The sequence below is a fragment of the Battus philenor genome, unplaced genomic scaffold (assembly GCF_028537555.1).
Source record: "Battus philenor isolate CCGP_79_NKW_IND1 unplaced genomic scaffold, ilBatPhil1.0.hap1 SCAF_19, whole genome shotgun sequence".
Taxonomy (NCBI): domain Eukaryota; kingdom Metazoa; phylum Arthropoda; class Insecta; order Lepidoptera; family Papilionidae; genus Battus; species Battus philenor.
Genome location: NW_027181681.1, coordinates 10531332 through 10546926, shown reverse-complemented (window position 1 = coordinate 10546926; position 15595 = coordinate 10531332). Strand labels below are relative to the sequence as shown.

Sequence of the window (15595 nt, the reverse complement as noted above, 5' to 3'; positions counted from 1 at the left end):
AAACACTTCTCCAAAATCTTATATTCGTCCCTGTTTCTCGGTATTCTTCGTCATTTTGGATTACTACTTTGTGATTTCGTTCTCCCATAATCATCACACCAATCTGTTACTTGTCTAGTTCATTGGCTATTTCTTTCTCATGATAGTAATTAGTCTTAAAAAGAACAAAAGCATCAACATTATCCTATCAGTCGATAGACGCATAGGCTTACCTGACCCAGCGACCCGAGTCAGCAATAAGAAATAATAGCTATAATTTACATGTGTTTCAATTATCTCTAGATGCAAGATAACAGGAGTGACATGCAGCTGCGACGCCCGGGACATCTTCTGGTGCCAGCATGTGGTGGCCCTGGCACTCTACCGCATCAGGAATGCAGACTCTGTCCGCCTACGTGTGCCTATATCAGGTGATCATCATTGACATCACTTCCAGCTCGCTGTTTCCAGGTCCATTAGCCTCGTGTCCGACGAAGCTGTGAAAACTGGAAAAGCTAACACCTTTCAAAAAGTTATTGTACAAATTTATTAAAAAAAAAATGAAAAGCTCTCAATTTTCATCACTATAGATATAATTGTTATCGCTATTTATGTATACTATAAATGATCATTCAATTTCTAGCTCGTTTATGTACAGGATGGTTGGAAATCGATGTAAAATCGTTTAAAGCTGACCAATGTGTTATAAATTCATCAGTTCAAAGCTTCTGTAATAGCCAAATATACTGTTTATATGACCTAATGACGGAACGTACGAAGTATTCATCTGGTAGTTTATATTAGTTTATTCATACTGTATAGTACACGTTCGGCATGAGAAAAAGAACAACCAAATTAGATAGAAACTAAAATGAGTTTGGGCTTCCTGGTTGTTCAAGTTAAATTTAATATGTATCCAAACGCACCGTGATCTGCGGAGATCCGAACACAGACAACTCAAGTTTTTTGTAGTCACAGCTACTATATTTGGGATTTTTATGAAAGTGATCATAAAAAACACTCACAGGTTACCTTTACTATTTTTCTCACATTTTTTTATTTTGCTTCTCTACAAGTATCATTTACGAGCCTTAATAAAAAATAGCCGAATTGGTCAAGCCTTTCGAGTTTTGTGGCTAGAAACGAATTAGGCGATTAATTTTTTATTTATATATCTATATATAAACGACAGATCAATTACGGATTAAAGAAAATTCTCAGGTCTTAAGTCACTTGCATAATTGTTTATACAAATTATTGTATTTCCATATTTACTAACCGGTGGATTAGTAAGTTGAAGTGACAGTAGACAGTAGCTACATAGCAGAACAGATGATCGCCGGGGTCTTGTTGTGGCGTAAAGACCACGGATCGGCAAGATAAGCGTAGTACGTCCAATATACGGTGGAGAAATGCACAGAGCAGGCCTTTTCGAATAGGTCTTATAAGAAACCTATGAAGGTCTATTCCCAGAAGTGGACATCTATAGTTGGAGTGATGATGATAATGTGATGGTCTATATAAGTTTGTGTTTGTATTTGTTGCAGAAACCCTGCTGCAAATGGACAGGCAGCAGTTGCAGAAGTTCGTCCAATATCTAATAGCGGAACACCATACGGAAGTGCTGCCCACTGCCCAACGGTTAGCTGACGAGGTTCTACAGGCGAGATCCGCCATCAACAGGATCTGCGGCGCTCCGGATCCCACCGCTGGACCGCCGCCAGACGCCCACCACGCGTGGCATTTAGACGAACAGCAGGTGTGACAACTCATCAATTATTAAATAATTTTCAAATTAGTTATTAAGAATTTTTTTAATTGCATTTGCTAAGCTAAAGTTCAAGATAATTTTACTTTTATTTAGGTATGTAGAAGAGCACAGCAAATACCTTAAAATAATTACAGTAATTGTAAGCAATTGCAAGTTATGGTCACCTGCTTACTGAAGGTGTATATAAAATTCACATTATCATTACTCTGTAAGCGAATAGTGGCATTGAACGGGGGACATAACGTGCAGAAGAGAAAGCCGCTGGAGTCTCGAGGTTCTGGAGTAGATATCGTGGACCGACAAGCTCAGCATAATAAGTGGTGGAGACAAGACACCTTATTAGGATCTTCGGAAAACGCAGATAGCTTCCAACCGATCCTATGGAAGATCTAAGTGGGAAGCAAGTCCAGCTGTGGACGCTCTACAGCTAAAACGATGAAGTAGAAAATAATAAATTGTACATCTCTTCTTGGAATTATATGTTAACAATTCAATACTTGTAATTGACGTAATGTTTATCATCTTCATATATTTTGTTAGCCATATTTTGAAATTTAGCGAAGGTCACAACTTCGATTCCCGGGATAAAATCTTATGTAACTTACACTTTGTGCATATATTATTGCTAATAAAAATAAAAATAAAAAAAAAATATTTCTAATTTGTGCATTGCCAGTGCTAACAAATAAATTTAGAAAGTAAATAACACACTGCGATCACCAACCCGCCTGCCAAGCGTGGCGATCATAGTATATCCCCCCATAAATATCCTTGGGGGAGGCCTAGGCCTCCTTGCAATGGGCGTTTATGGGTTAAAACGTCGACGATTGTTGTGTGTGTTAATAATATATAAATAAGCAGAGTAATAAAGTTTAATTTCTTTTATATAAGTTACTATTATATCTCCCTATACACATTATGTATCTCCTATATATCTATTATGATAAACACACGCTGTAAATGACATTGTTATATTGACAAAGTTGAATTCATCTTTTCAATTATATGTCTAGACATCTAATTATTATTAGGAGTCGATTCAGGTTAATTCACAATATGAGCCTCATGTTACATATGAAAATTTAAATAAAATATATTCTGACATTTCACAAGTTCATTATTTGGGAGGGTCCACGTCTCGACTATGTCAGATTGTTTGGATTGTAATAATGATAAATGCAGCCCCGTCCATATTTCAAGTTAAATGACCTATTCCAGCGCTAAGCCATACAATTGCAACCGACCAAGTCGAGTTTAAAATCCCTCAAGCGCCTCTGTGCTAAATAATCTCTATATTTATGGAATGCTAAAGAGTTATTATCGGCAAGTGACTGCCCAGGCCGAGGTGGAACCATATAGGCTTGTTAGTCCAGGAAGCATCTTTTGAAGCGATCTTAAAACTCGATGGCCTCCCAATCCGTTGGAATAGAGTTTCGCTAACTCAAAATTGTAACTGTAACTGTCTTCTTGAACCCGCGGCATGTACAAAAAAAAATGGGCTTCAGTTGGCTAGAGGTCTCTTTGCACTTCCATTTGTGTCACCTATTAAAAGAAGTATATATTTTTTACGTTACTTTTATATAAAATGAGACTTATTAAGTTTATCAATGTTCCAGGTGTGCGAGCAGGTCCGCGCTTATCTTCTGCAGGGTACTTACTACAACGCAAACAAACAACTCAACTCCTTGTTCTCTAAGGTACAGGTCAAATTCAGTTAATTTATTGTCATTTAATAAAAACCAATATTAAATCAAAATTCCTACCACCCCACTAGAAAGAGTTTGATCACTTCTATATCGAAATCTCTCAATATAAAGTTACCAGAATTGCTCACAACGAAGTCGAATTATGTTTTACGATCATTTTCATACACATGTTTAATACAGTATAGTTCGCTTGCGTTAAGAATGCAGTGAACCATTATTGTCCGCCGACCAAGTCTATGCTTAAACTATTCAAATCGTTTCTAATTTAAAACTCATGTGAAGCAGCAACCATTTGCAGGCATATTTTCTAACACAATGAATAATGCCGTATTTGATTGGTTGGTTTGTAAGCAGGGATTCGGCCGGCGGACAATGACGATTAACTGCATTCTTAACGCAAACGAACTATTTAGTAAAATTAATTTTCAATGTCTTAAAATTTAATCTTAGTCAGCATATAATTATTATTTTTATTAAATATTTCAACCAATTATAATTATGCTTGTAATATAAATGTTGTTTAAAATATCAATTAATATTAAAATATGTTTTCTGCACGTCTAGGTAAGAGAAATGCTACGCGCCCAGGATTCAAACGGTCCAAGGATGCTAATGCTAATGACGGAGCAGTTCCTATCTGACCCTCGACTCTTGCTTTGGAGGAACCAGAACACGCCGATGACGGAGAAATGCAGGCAGCTATGGGAGCAGCTGGGTGCCTTGTGGGTCAGCATAGTACTGGACCCTGGCAGTAACAAGCACCATAGGATGCAATGGAGGCAGCTTCTGGAAAAATGGTCAGCGGTCGAGGTCTGCCCAACCGAGGATCCAGATTATCGCTCCTTTCCCATAGTAAGCTCTTCAATGCTTTTATATTTTACTGAAATATATCACCAAGAGGAACTTAGGATAGTATTTGTTTATGTTTATGCCGGCTCTACACATCTCAAAATACGTGTAAAATTGCAATTTATCGATTTAATTTACAGTACGCCAGAGAGAGGGAAAGAAACGAAAGAGATCGTGACAGGGACCACAGGGACAGAGATAGAGAAAGACATCGCGATAGGGACGAGAGAGATAGAGAGAGACTGCGGGAACGGGAGGAAAGAGACAGGTATATTTCACATTCTTGAAAATAAATAGTTCACTAAAATTAATCATTGAAATTGTTAAGTTTTAAAACAATTGTTTTAATATAACAATAATATTAATATTTTACTCTACTCAACAATCATCAAAAATAAAAAAGAAACATTAAAATTAAATAAACTACAAAAAATAAAATAAAATGGACAAATAGAAGAAGCTGCAAATGGAATCGATCTAGGAATTGTTTTAATAAATTTCTTTTTTATCACAGAGAAAGACATCGAGAAAGACAAAGAAGAGAAATGCATTCCCATTCAGAGAGTTCAGACGAAGAATCTAGACCTAATAAGTAAGCATTACATTACAGACTCAATTATTCAGATGTTCTATTTATATAGCCCTATTGAATCGAGTCCATTAGAAAACAAAAAACCATCACAAATGCGATGGAGAAATTACATCATAAAAGTTTTATGACGGACAGTAACTGGAATGGTGGAAAGTTATGATCGACGTCAATAATATATAGCAATATATAGCTATGTCTTCTATTAATTAAATAGTTAAATATATATAGATACATTTTTATTTATGTATATATGTGTATACATATAATGTATTATAATATCGATAAATATCTTCAGTGATACTCATTGCTGGTTTTCCGCTCAAAAAATAAACCAATAATCACTATTCAATGTCTTAAGTCCCTTTTGTAAATTATAAAAATATGTTTTATATTGTTAACATTGTGATGTACTAAGTATTTTGTTTCTTTTTCTAGCTACGAGAGAGAGTATAGAAGAGCCAGTAAGAGACTTAGACTTCATAACCAAAGGCCTCCGCCTCAAACTACTCCTAGGACCGTATTCCACAAGTGAGTGTTATGTTTCCACTACACCTTTATTTGTATAAAAAAAATTATTTCAGTGTATTGCTCGCGACTTTACCAGTTAAGGATTGTGTTAGAGCCGTCAACAGCTTTGTGGCATGGTCTTTTAAACCATAGCACATTAATTGCTGGATATATGCCTACCACATATATACGAGTATATTACCGTACCGTAACGAAATATAATCACATGTGACATTTAAATGGAGAAGTGCAACTAGATAATGTATTAATAAATAAATTAAATTAAATATAAGAATGGTTTAAGTTACCACAATACAGACTTTATTTATTCATTAAATATCCATTGTAATTATTCCTTAGAGATATTTTACGTTACTATTAAATTAATTATAAAATTATCAATGAAATATCGTGTAAAAAAGTATAGTTAGTTCGCGTTAAAATTTCAGAATACAATGAATCGTCGTTACCCGTCCGGTTTTCTTAGCTCTCTCACCAACCTTCACGTTCTTTAGTAGCTGGTGTATTCGAAACCTACAATTGATTAATTGATTTTTTAATTTGAATGAGTTGATTGATTACAAAAGGTTAGGTCAGCGGACAATAATGATTGATTTTTAACGCCAGCGGACTATAGTTATTTTTAATGAATGGGATATGTATTCCTTGCAATTTTTTTTTATAAATAATCGATCTTTGTTTATTAAGAGCTTAAGTTTTATTCAAAAAGTTAAGAATTTTTTCTTGGATCTGAGTTATATGCATGTGCAATCAAATTCTACAAGATTTCGTAGAGCTTTCTTCTCTTGTTTTTCATTCTATAATCAAAAGTATATTATTACATAGATCTTATTACAGCATTCATGAGTTTTTTAAACTATTGTTTATAATTTCCAGAGTTGATATTATAATTTACACATCAAAAATATTGTTAAATTTTATTTAAAAAAGTCAACTGTTGAGTTTGTGACAAGCTCTTCTCAGCATCTCATATCATAATTAGGAGTTATTGGTGATAGCTTACTTATGGATTGACTACAATGACCTTTCTATAATTGACGATTCAAAAAGTGCGTGTAATCTATTTAAATAGCCAGAGTGATGGCAAAGACTAAAGCAAGAAAAGGACCAATATTTAGCCACTTCCGCACATGCAGTGGAAGTCGTGCAACAAAGTGCACCGCCCGCCAGCCCGCTGATAAATGGCGCACGCGGCAACCAATATGTACGCGCAACTTTACTCTTAGATATTAAGATAGGCTCAATGGAAACAATGTAAAATATTTATACTGAGACTTTATACCATGTTCTAGGGCCTTGGATGCTGTAGATATATCATGGGAGAACGAACACTTGAAGAACATTCTCAGCAGCGATGAGTATTGCGACCCTGAGAAGCCCGATAAAGCGGGAAGCTCCGGCTCAAACACACTGCAGCCTTACCCCAAGTTCAACGACCTGGGACAACCTTTGTGGCATGGTCAGTGTTGTTTAATTTAAATATAATAAAATTTAGATTATTATAAAGGGTGGACCATAACGAAGTTTACCTTTGGTTATAATAAAAAAATCAAATGTGCATATGATAAAATATTTTTGATAGAACAAAAGGAATTTTTTAATTATATCTTCTAAGTGTTCTTCAGATCGTTGGTAACGTGGAAAGTTTAAGTTTTTAAAACCACCGCCATTTCTTCAAATAAATCATTTAATTAAGGAAGTGTTTTCAGAGCGTTACAGAAGACTGCTCTTGAGACATTATCGCCCATTAAAAAAATTAGGACCAGAAACAAATCTAGACTTGTGGTAAATATGGCGTCGTATATCAACCTCTTTGACTAAATTTTCTTGGGAACATTTCTTCTAATAGCTCCATACTGGCGTTAGATGTGTTAAGTGACCTCGTGCGTGTTTTGGTAATTTTAATAATGAATTTTTACCTATTTAGTATGTGGCATTTTAACACATGTATATCATAAAACTATTCACAATAGAACTACACATTTTTCAAATTAAATAATCGGCATATTTACCACAATTTACATAGTTTGGTTAGTGGAAAATTCTGAATAGCCAAAAGTTCGTCAGTTGTACTTTACTGTTAAGGTTAGCAATAAAGACAAATAATAGTTCATTTGATCTTATTGAAAATAACGCCATCTATTGTCGTGAGTCAATACTAATTTGTAATTAAGTTTTTGTATGTAAAATTTTATTGCAGAGCACCTTCCGGTGGTGGGGGCGCGTATAGAGGCACTGCGGGCGCACGGTCGGGCACCAGCCGCTCTGAGGCTTGCCGTAAGCGCAGCGCGGGCTATGAGACATCGACAGGTAGTAATCACTAGCTATAGAATTATGAAGTCGTTTATCTCCCATCTAAATTTAAAAGCGAAAATTTTATTTTAAAATTAATTCATGCGACTCAGTCTAGCTATACTTTTGGTGGATCGCACTAGAATCCATGGTCAAGGAAATGTTATGGATGAGGAGACATGAAGAGCTCTGATATTCTCTCTCTACCCCACCGCAACCTCCTCCAACATAAGTGATATAAATTCATACTAACTTGCAAAAAGTTTGGGCGTATATTCGTGGATAGCACTATCTATATATTGAACGCTTTTCAAAAGAACGAACTAGGACTTGTGGTATGTGTTAATCGTTGCAACCTTGCGTCAATGCCAAAGATAAAATACAACTACGCAAATTGCCATAATAAGATGAAATCTTCATATTTTTGTAGAGTTTTGGTAATATGGTAGAAATGTAACCAGCTGGAGGGGGTTCACTGGATCTTGAATTATGAAAAAGTCTGGAAATATCTGGTGTACATGATAAGCTATATTTAGTAGATTAAACAAAGTTTTGTGTGTTCAGGAGGTGGCTCAGCAGCGGTGGGCGAGCGCTGGTGGTGGTGAGGCGTCGTCTAGCAGCGCCTGCCCCGCCAGCGAGTCCTGCGGCGGCCTCTGCGAGCGAGTGAAGCTGTCCCTCCTCACCGCACACATGGACGCTGGTGCCTGCTTACCCGCAGCGCATACATGCGCGCTCTCTCACACGCACCGTTGCATCGGACGAGGTCATTACCCCATTGTTTTTACCATAATATTGTCTAGATTCTAAAGTAGAATATTGTAGAAATAGAGCATATACATCTAATATATAAAATTCTCGTGTCACGGTGTTCGAACTTGAACTCATCTGAAACGGCTTGACCGATTTTTACCAAATTTTATATGCGTATTTAGTAGGTCAGAGAATCGGCTACTATCTATTTTTCATTCCCCTAAGTGATAAGGGTTGTTCACCCTTATAATTTTATTTTTATTTTTTTGACGAAATTTTTTGTTTTTATTTTTTATGATACAACATACAAAAATACATACATCCCTAAATTTTCACCCCTCTACGATCAACCCTTATTTATAAATTAAAAATATTTTTTTTGCAAAACAACGTTTGCGGGATCAGCTAGTATAAATTAAAAATTTCCACCGATTTATTGACTCATCACGATATCTCTAAAACCATAAGATTTAGAGAATTGAAATTTGGTACGAATATTCCTTTTCCCGAAAAGGTTTCAGCTAAAATTGCTATTTGCGAAATTCCACGCACTAAAGAACGGGGCATTCAATAACTTCGCGATACGAACGAGGTAAAGCAAGTGTCTTAGGATTCTTCAAGTGTATAAATGCATATTTATAACATTGTAAGGTTGTAATGTGGGCAGACAGTCGCGGCTGGACCGGGTGGGCGCTGGAGGCGGTATGGTGCGTCCACGAGTGCCTAGCAGACGCCTGCCTGGCGCCCGACGATCAGCGCGCTTCTCCCCGCTTGCATACCTACCTCGACGAAGAACCTGCCACTGGTCTGCCGCCCAGGTAATAAACGCAGCGTTGTAAACTTCATCAGGTTTTCTCAATCCATTCTATATTAGCATTCTTACTTTAAACCAAGGTTCTTTTTTCTTCTTTTAGAATCCCACGCTCCCAGTGATCCTTTAAAGCGTCCATATTAGTAACTTAAGTTGGTTGTATTTTTCAAACTCTTGGTACATCATCACCATCATGGTATTAATATATAGAAGCCCACTGTAAGGCGTGGGCCTCTCTCAAAGATTGTCACGATGTCCTTGACTATGCTAACGGCATATAAATGGCTTTAAGCCGTATTAATAACTGCAATAACTGAACTGTGGTCATGTGAGAAGATTTCGCATATCATTATTTTTTCAGATACCAACACGTGCCAGTGGCTGGCAGTAAGAACCCCGAGGAAACATACCTGGCACTGGCACTTGAGGCTGCGCTGTTAGGTCTTGGCATGCAGCGTATGTTGCCTAGTGGTCTTTACGCTCAGGAGCGGTATTGCAAGCAGGTAACATATAAATTACATTTTCTTTTAATGATAAAAGTGACATGCATTTTACTAATTGCCATATGTCTTCAGTGCTTTCAAAAGACAGTATAGAAATTAGCTATTGAATGATGATGAAGACAAGTCTTAAGTCATCATCCTTATTTTAGCAGAAGGAAGTCTATCGATGAATATAGGGCTCTACTATGGCCTATATCCAGTATCTTTCGACTTTAATTTCAAGTTATAAAGAACGTTAACTTTAAGTGAAAGTTGAATATATATTATTTATTGTAAAACCAACATTAATTATTTGCAAGATGCGTTTTTATGTGAATCTATGATACGGTAGCTGATATTTTAAAGTAGTAAATGGTGTAATACAGGAGGAGCGTCTGATCGCGCAACTGCAGCGAGTGGAGGGGGAGGCAGTGGCGGGGGTGTGCGCTCGTGTAGCGGGCGCGTTGCTCGCGGGCGGTCCGAGCTCGTGCCTGGGCGCGCGCGTACATCCACGCTCCGCTCCCGCTCACACCTTCGCACGCTATCTCTTTCTGGCTCTACTACCCAACGACGCCGAACTGGCTTACCGCGTCGGCTTAAGAGCTATGAGGTAAGTTTTAACATTAAATGATGATGCTCAAAAGCAGTAGCTAGTATATAAGCCAGTTCATAAAAAAGAGACGATCATGAAGATTTGCACCACCTTGCAATCTTCTAGCAACTCTCCTTCACTATGGCACTTTATCTGTCCTTGACAAAGCTCGCCAATTTCCAGGATTTTAAGCCATTTACTCTACTTAGAACAACAAGTCTCTAGCAAAAGTAAAGCGTTTACCAATCATACGTAGTTAAACAATCATCCTGTATATCAGTGATTTTCATTTATTAAATCATCACGATATCTCTGAAACCATAAGACTACTTGAAATTTGTCAGGACTATTTCTTTTGCCGAGTAGAAGTCCGCTACAAATTTAAAGAATTTTCGGAAATTTTGAAATGGTCCTGCAAGGGCAGAGCGTTAATTAAATTCGCGAAGTAGATGTGACCTGAAATATCTTTACATGTACTATTAAATAAATACAATATTGTCGTATTAACTATATATTATAGAAAACAAAACACAACTTACCACATACATATGTGTTTTCTGTAGTATTTATATAGATCTTCTATCGTAAACGTAATGTAAATATGTGTGTCCGTGTGTCAAGGCTGCCGATGGTGGAGGAGGCGTACGCGCTGGACGCGGGTGGATCTGGCTGCGGTGCGGCTTGCGGCGCAGGAGCCTGGCACACGTTGCAGCACGCAGAGCAGCAGCAGGCAGCGCTCGCCAGTGCCCTACTCGGTAACTATCTCTACCTTAAATATTTAATGGAATCAGGCGTTACTCCGCGGAAGTCCATCCTAAGTAAGAAAAGGACCAATATTTAGCCACTTCCACTTCTTTCCAAACACAGAGACTCTGTGTTTGGCACTAATCGTTGTAACATAGCTCCTGAAGATGCCCCATGGAGGGGTGAAACACGTGTTGAGTGATTTGGTGGTGGCGGTTGTGTGATTCGCATTGTTTGCCGCATGCGCATTTATCAGCGGGCTGGCGGGTGGTGCATTTCATTGCACGACTACCACTGCATGTGCGGAAGTGGCTAAATATTGGTCCTTTTCTTACTTATCTATCTCTACCTTATCACCTGCTGTGTTATCTTCTCTTATTAAAACTCCCTTTCGTACTATATATGTATATATATTTAATCTTAGATGATCAGAAACCCATCTGTAAATTGCATCTTTATTATTGTATTATTAGGAACTTTCATCAGTACATATTATCAATTTGGGATTGCATAATCATGAATTGCCATCTCATTCATGCCCTGTCATTGTATGATCAATAGCCCTATCTGTATATTGTGTATATCACTTTGTGGTTAGATGATTGGAAACCTATTTTAAAATTGTATCTTTAATAGTCAATTATCAGGAGCAGTTCTTATTATCAATTTATGATTGTATGATTAGGAGATACCATCTCTACTATACTGTTTTATGGTTGTATGATCAATAGCCCTATCTGTATATTATATCACTTTATGATTGGATGATCAGGGGCGGCGCGCGGGAGTCCTGCACGTCTGCGCGCTGCATTGGCAGCAGCTCAGCGTCACGTGCGTTCAGCTGCGCAGCTGTTCCGACTTGCGCAAGATGCGCTACGACATGCTGCGCCTCCTGACGCGCCTCACCACCATCGCGATCTACTCGCCGCTGCCTTCGAGCTCGGTCTCCAGGTAAGCTCTAAACTCTAAGATAGAACAGCGAATAGGCTACCTTTAACCCTTAAATGCATAATGATGCAACATACCACTCAAACGTTATAAGTAGCAGTAAATACATAGTGTTGTATAGCTGCAACATAAGGTTTTGAAAAAATATTAAATAAGTATAAGAATATTATTATACATATGTAAAAATATTTTCCTCTGCATTGTAGTGTACCTATGTGCAAGATGTATATGTTTTAAAAGTATTAATAAAAGTCATGCATTTAAGGGTTAAACTAGTGCGTAACATATAAGGATATTAATATAGTACAGGCACTAGCGGTTATTAAATGCACTGGCTTTAGTGACCTGAGATAGGATATTGAGCTTTTCCATCTAAGGCAGTAGCCTAATAATAATATTTTAGTAAATACATGAGAGAACTATTTCTTATAAGGCTTATATAATCTAGTGAACTTTGCTATCTAAGGCTGCTAATACACTAAAGCACTTAACCACTTAAGGCTTTTAATACACTAGCCAAATCTTTCATCTAAGATCACTTAAACTCTTTCAACTAGGATTACTAATACAATAATCGGCTCCTTTTAATGCTTGTTGTACATGTTGAGCTTTTTGATCTAAGATTAATCTTCCGTCCGCTGGCATTAATTCACGCCCAAACATAAGAACTGTTTCGGCCCGCTGGCTTGTATTGAAGCCCCCGAGACTTCTTTGATTTTACTCTTTTTTACTGGAATATGGTCATTATACTTGTTCTTATTGCAAAAATCTTTATTTATTTATTAATTATTATCTGTTATAAGTTTCCGATGTCAAATACCCTGACTGTAATGACGTAATGGCCGCTGGCTTTAGGCGATATAGGTCTATTTTGTCGAGCGGCCGTCAGTGGTTAATATTACAATGAGGAACTTTCCGTTTAAGGCTGCCAATACACTTAAGCACTTAACCACTTAGGGCTGTAGCCCTTCCTGGTTAAGTATTTTATTGTATTGGGTAAATGGTTTAATGCTAAGTTTGAAGAATTTACTAGTGTTTATACAGTGGTACACTTTAATAACACCAAGATGGTGATCATATCTGGACGTATGGTGATTTGTGTAGGTTCTGCGCATGACTTTGTCGTCTGTGAACTGGAGGCGGCGCGAGATGGTGCGCTGGCTGGTCACCTGCGCGACGGAGCTGGGACTCGACGCGCTTCTCTCCATCATGCAGAACTGGTGAGCGACTTATACCATTAATTCAAAACTCACACAAGCTCTATGTTACACTTCCTTTTCAAAATTAATAAATGTACGGCTCTACATAAAACTTTATAAGCAGTTTTTATATTTATACATGTGAGTAATCATTAAATGAAACAATTTTTTTAATGATGAACGATTTTATCTTTACGTATTTAAAGTGTCGAGTACAATTAAGCTCTAATAAGTCACGCGTGTTCATTTATCAAAAATGAATTAAACTGTGATGAAATCCAATCAAAATTAGTTTCAATCGATCGTTTTGAAAAAGTGAAAAAATATCAGCATCGATAATATGTTCCAAATGTGGAATTTAAAGGCAACTTAATAATGTTACTTATGAGCAGATTGTTTCGATGCCAAATCTTCTTTTCAGCTGATGGATGAACACTGCAAGGCATAGGCCTCCCTGAAAGATCACCAAAATGTTTGGTCTGGCTCAGTCTGCATCCAGCTACTTCCGCGATCTCTATGTCATCGGTCCACCTTGTGGTTGGCATACCCATGCCATGACCATCGGCTCATGGTCACCACTCGAGAACCTTTCTGCCAAATGGCGAACATTAATTGCCAATGAGAATACATCTTAAGTATAAAACTAATTCAAGTGCCAAGCTGTGGCTAGATCAGTTGTTAGTATAGGATTATGGATACAAATTACAAATTTAAAAAATCTTTATCTAACATACGATGGATCATAAGCTCTTGTGGACTTAAAATTAAGTCTATCTGTTTGGATCAAATATCGCAGACATGCAAAAGAACAGGCGAATAATATTTTTTTTTACTTGCGCAGGTACGAATTGTTTACGCCGACAGAAGCAACGGGCCCAGTAGCAGCTGCTGCTATGTCTCACGCCACGGCGCTACGCCTCGGTCTCAGCTTCGAACAACAGGAGAAGCTGAGTGCATGCGCACGAACACTTGCGCTGCAATGCGCTGCTAAGGTACCGCATATGCAGATATTCAATAACATCATAGCCGGATGGAAACGGTCAGTGCAAGACCGGTGATTGTGCAAATTTTAGGGGAGACCTATATCTATCAGCTGGCATCCACTGCAAAAACCCATGGACGTTCTATGTTCGGGATTTTCGGATCAGGAATCCGGAATAAATAAAATAACAGACAGTCCAACTGATTAACAGGTCGAAATAGCGGTAAGCAAGCCACATAAAGTGCATAATAGAATAGGTGCTAATAAAAATACTGTGTATTAACACCTTAAATAATTTTGACCTATAACCTATCATTCTGTATACTTGTTTTTTTTATTATTAACAAATAAGTGCATATACACCATAAGTGTCTAAATCATCATTATCATATCAGCAATTTTTTTGGCCACCTTTATTTTGGAGCCCTTTCGTTCCCCTAACTTGATGTATGACAGGTACTTTTTTTCAGTATTTTGTTCTTCATTTCACTTCTTTCATCCTCTACATAGTCTCGCAATCTCTCTTCTTCCTTTCTTCACGTAATCTTACATTATCTCTTATTCCTTCCTCTACAATATCTTTCACTCTATACCTTTTACTTATTTTCTGTTCATATGTCGCATTCTACCCTTCGCCACATCATATCAGCTAATAGAAGTCCATTGCAAGACACAAGCCTTCCCCAAAGACACTTTCCACTTACCCCCAACTTTTTACAATGAATGGTATTGCGGTCTTTAAGCCGAAATAAATTATCAATAATATATTGTTAATATGCAATAAAAACTAGAATCAATATTTGACTCATAGATGTCGCTAAGGTTAACCACGCCCATTGATCAATAGAGGTGTTAACTAATAAATGTTGTCAGGACCCGCCGGGGTGTGCGCTGTCGGCGTTGTCGGTGTGCGAGGGGTCAGCTGGCGCGTTCGAGGCGGCGTGTGCGGCTGTGGGTAGGGCTGCGGCTCGCGGAGCCCTGGCATCAAGCCAGCTGTTCGCAGTGGCGCGCTACATGGAGCAGCGAGGGCAGCCAGCACGAGCAATGCGTCTTGCAACACTCGCTATGCGCAACCTACACCTCCACTACAACCAGGTACACTACCTACACGCTCTTTTAATTTTTAATTATTCCTTGATTAATCTCTTTAACACAAGAATACTAAATTTTTTTAGGACATTTTATAACAAAACATTGTAAAATAGGCGTTAAATGAGTAACTATCGAGTTTCTTGCTAGATTCTCTTCGATAGAATCTGGTTGTACTATATAAATATTAGGGGGGACCAGAAAGTAATGTCTTTTTGTCGACATATTTTACATAAAAACCGATTGATTTTTACCGCTCCGGCATTGAAAATTTGTATACT

The 15595-nt window shown here is 37.6% G+C and overlaps 1 protein-coding gene across 1 annotated transcript in view; it reads left to right on the top strand.

Moving 5' to 3' along the window:
* LOC137921395 (zinc finger SWIM domain-containing protein 4-like) overlaps positions 1-15595 on the top strand; it is a 110550-nt gene that overhangs the window by 89963 nt on the left and 4992 nt on the right. The window contains exons 3-20 of the mRNA XM_068764135.1: positions 283-410; positions 1527-1738; positions 3367-3447; positions 4021-4308; positions 4446-4573; positions 4820-4897; positions 5333-5425; positions 6718-6884; positions 7626-7735; positions 8282-8480; positions 9135-9285; positions 9640-9781; positions 10147-10370; positions 10974-11107; positions 11869-12047; positions 13149-13264; positions 14085-14235; positions 15099-15320. Coding sequence (XP_068620236.1) covers positions 283-410; positions 1527-1738; positions 3367-3447; positions 4021-4308; positions 4446-4573; positions 4820-4897; positions 5333-5425; positions 6718-6884; positions 7626-7735; positions 8282-8480; positions 9135-9285; positions 9640-9781; positions 10147-10370; positions 10974-11107; positions 11869-12047; positions 13149-13264; positions 14085-14235; positions 15099-15320 — 2803 coding nt within the window. The remainder of the gene's footprint in view (positions 1-282; positions 411-1526; positions 1739-3366; positions 3448-4020; positions 4309-4445; positions 4574-4819; positions 4898-5332; positions 5426-6717; positions 6885-7625; positions 7736-8281; positions 8481-9134; positions 9286-9639; positions 9782-10146; positions 10371-10973; positions 11108-11868; positions 12048-13148; positions 13265-14084; positions 14236-15098; positions 15321-15595) is intronic.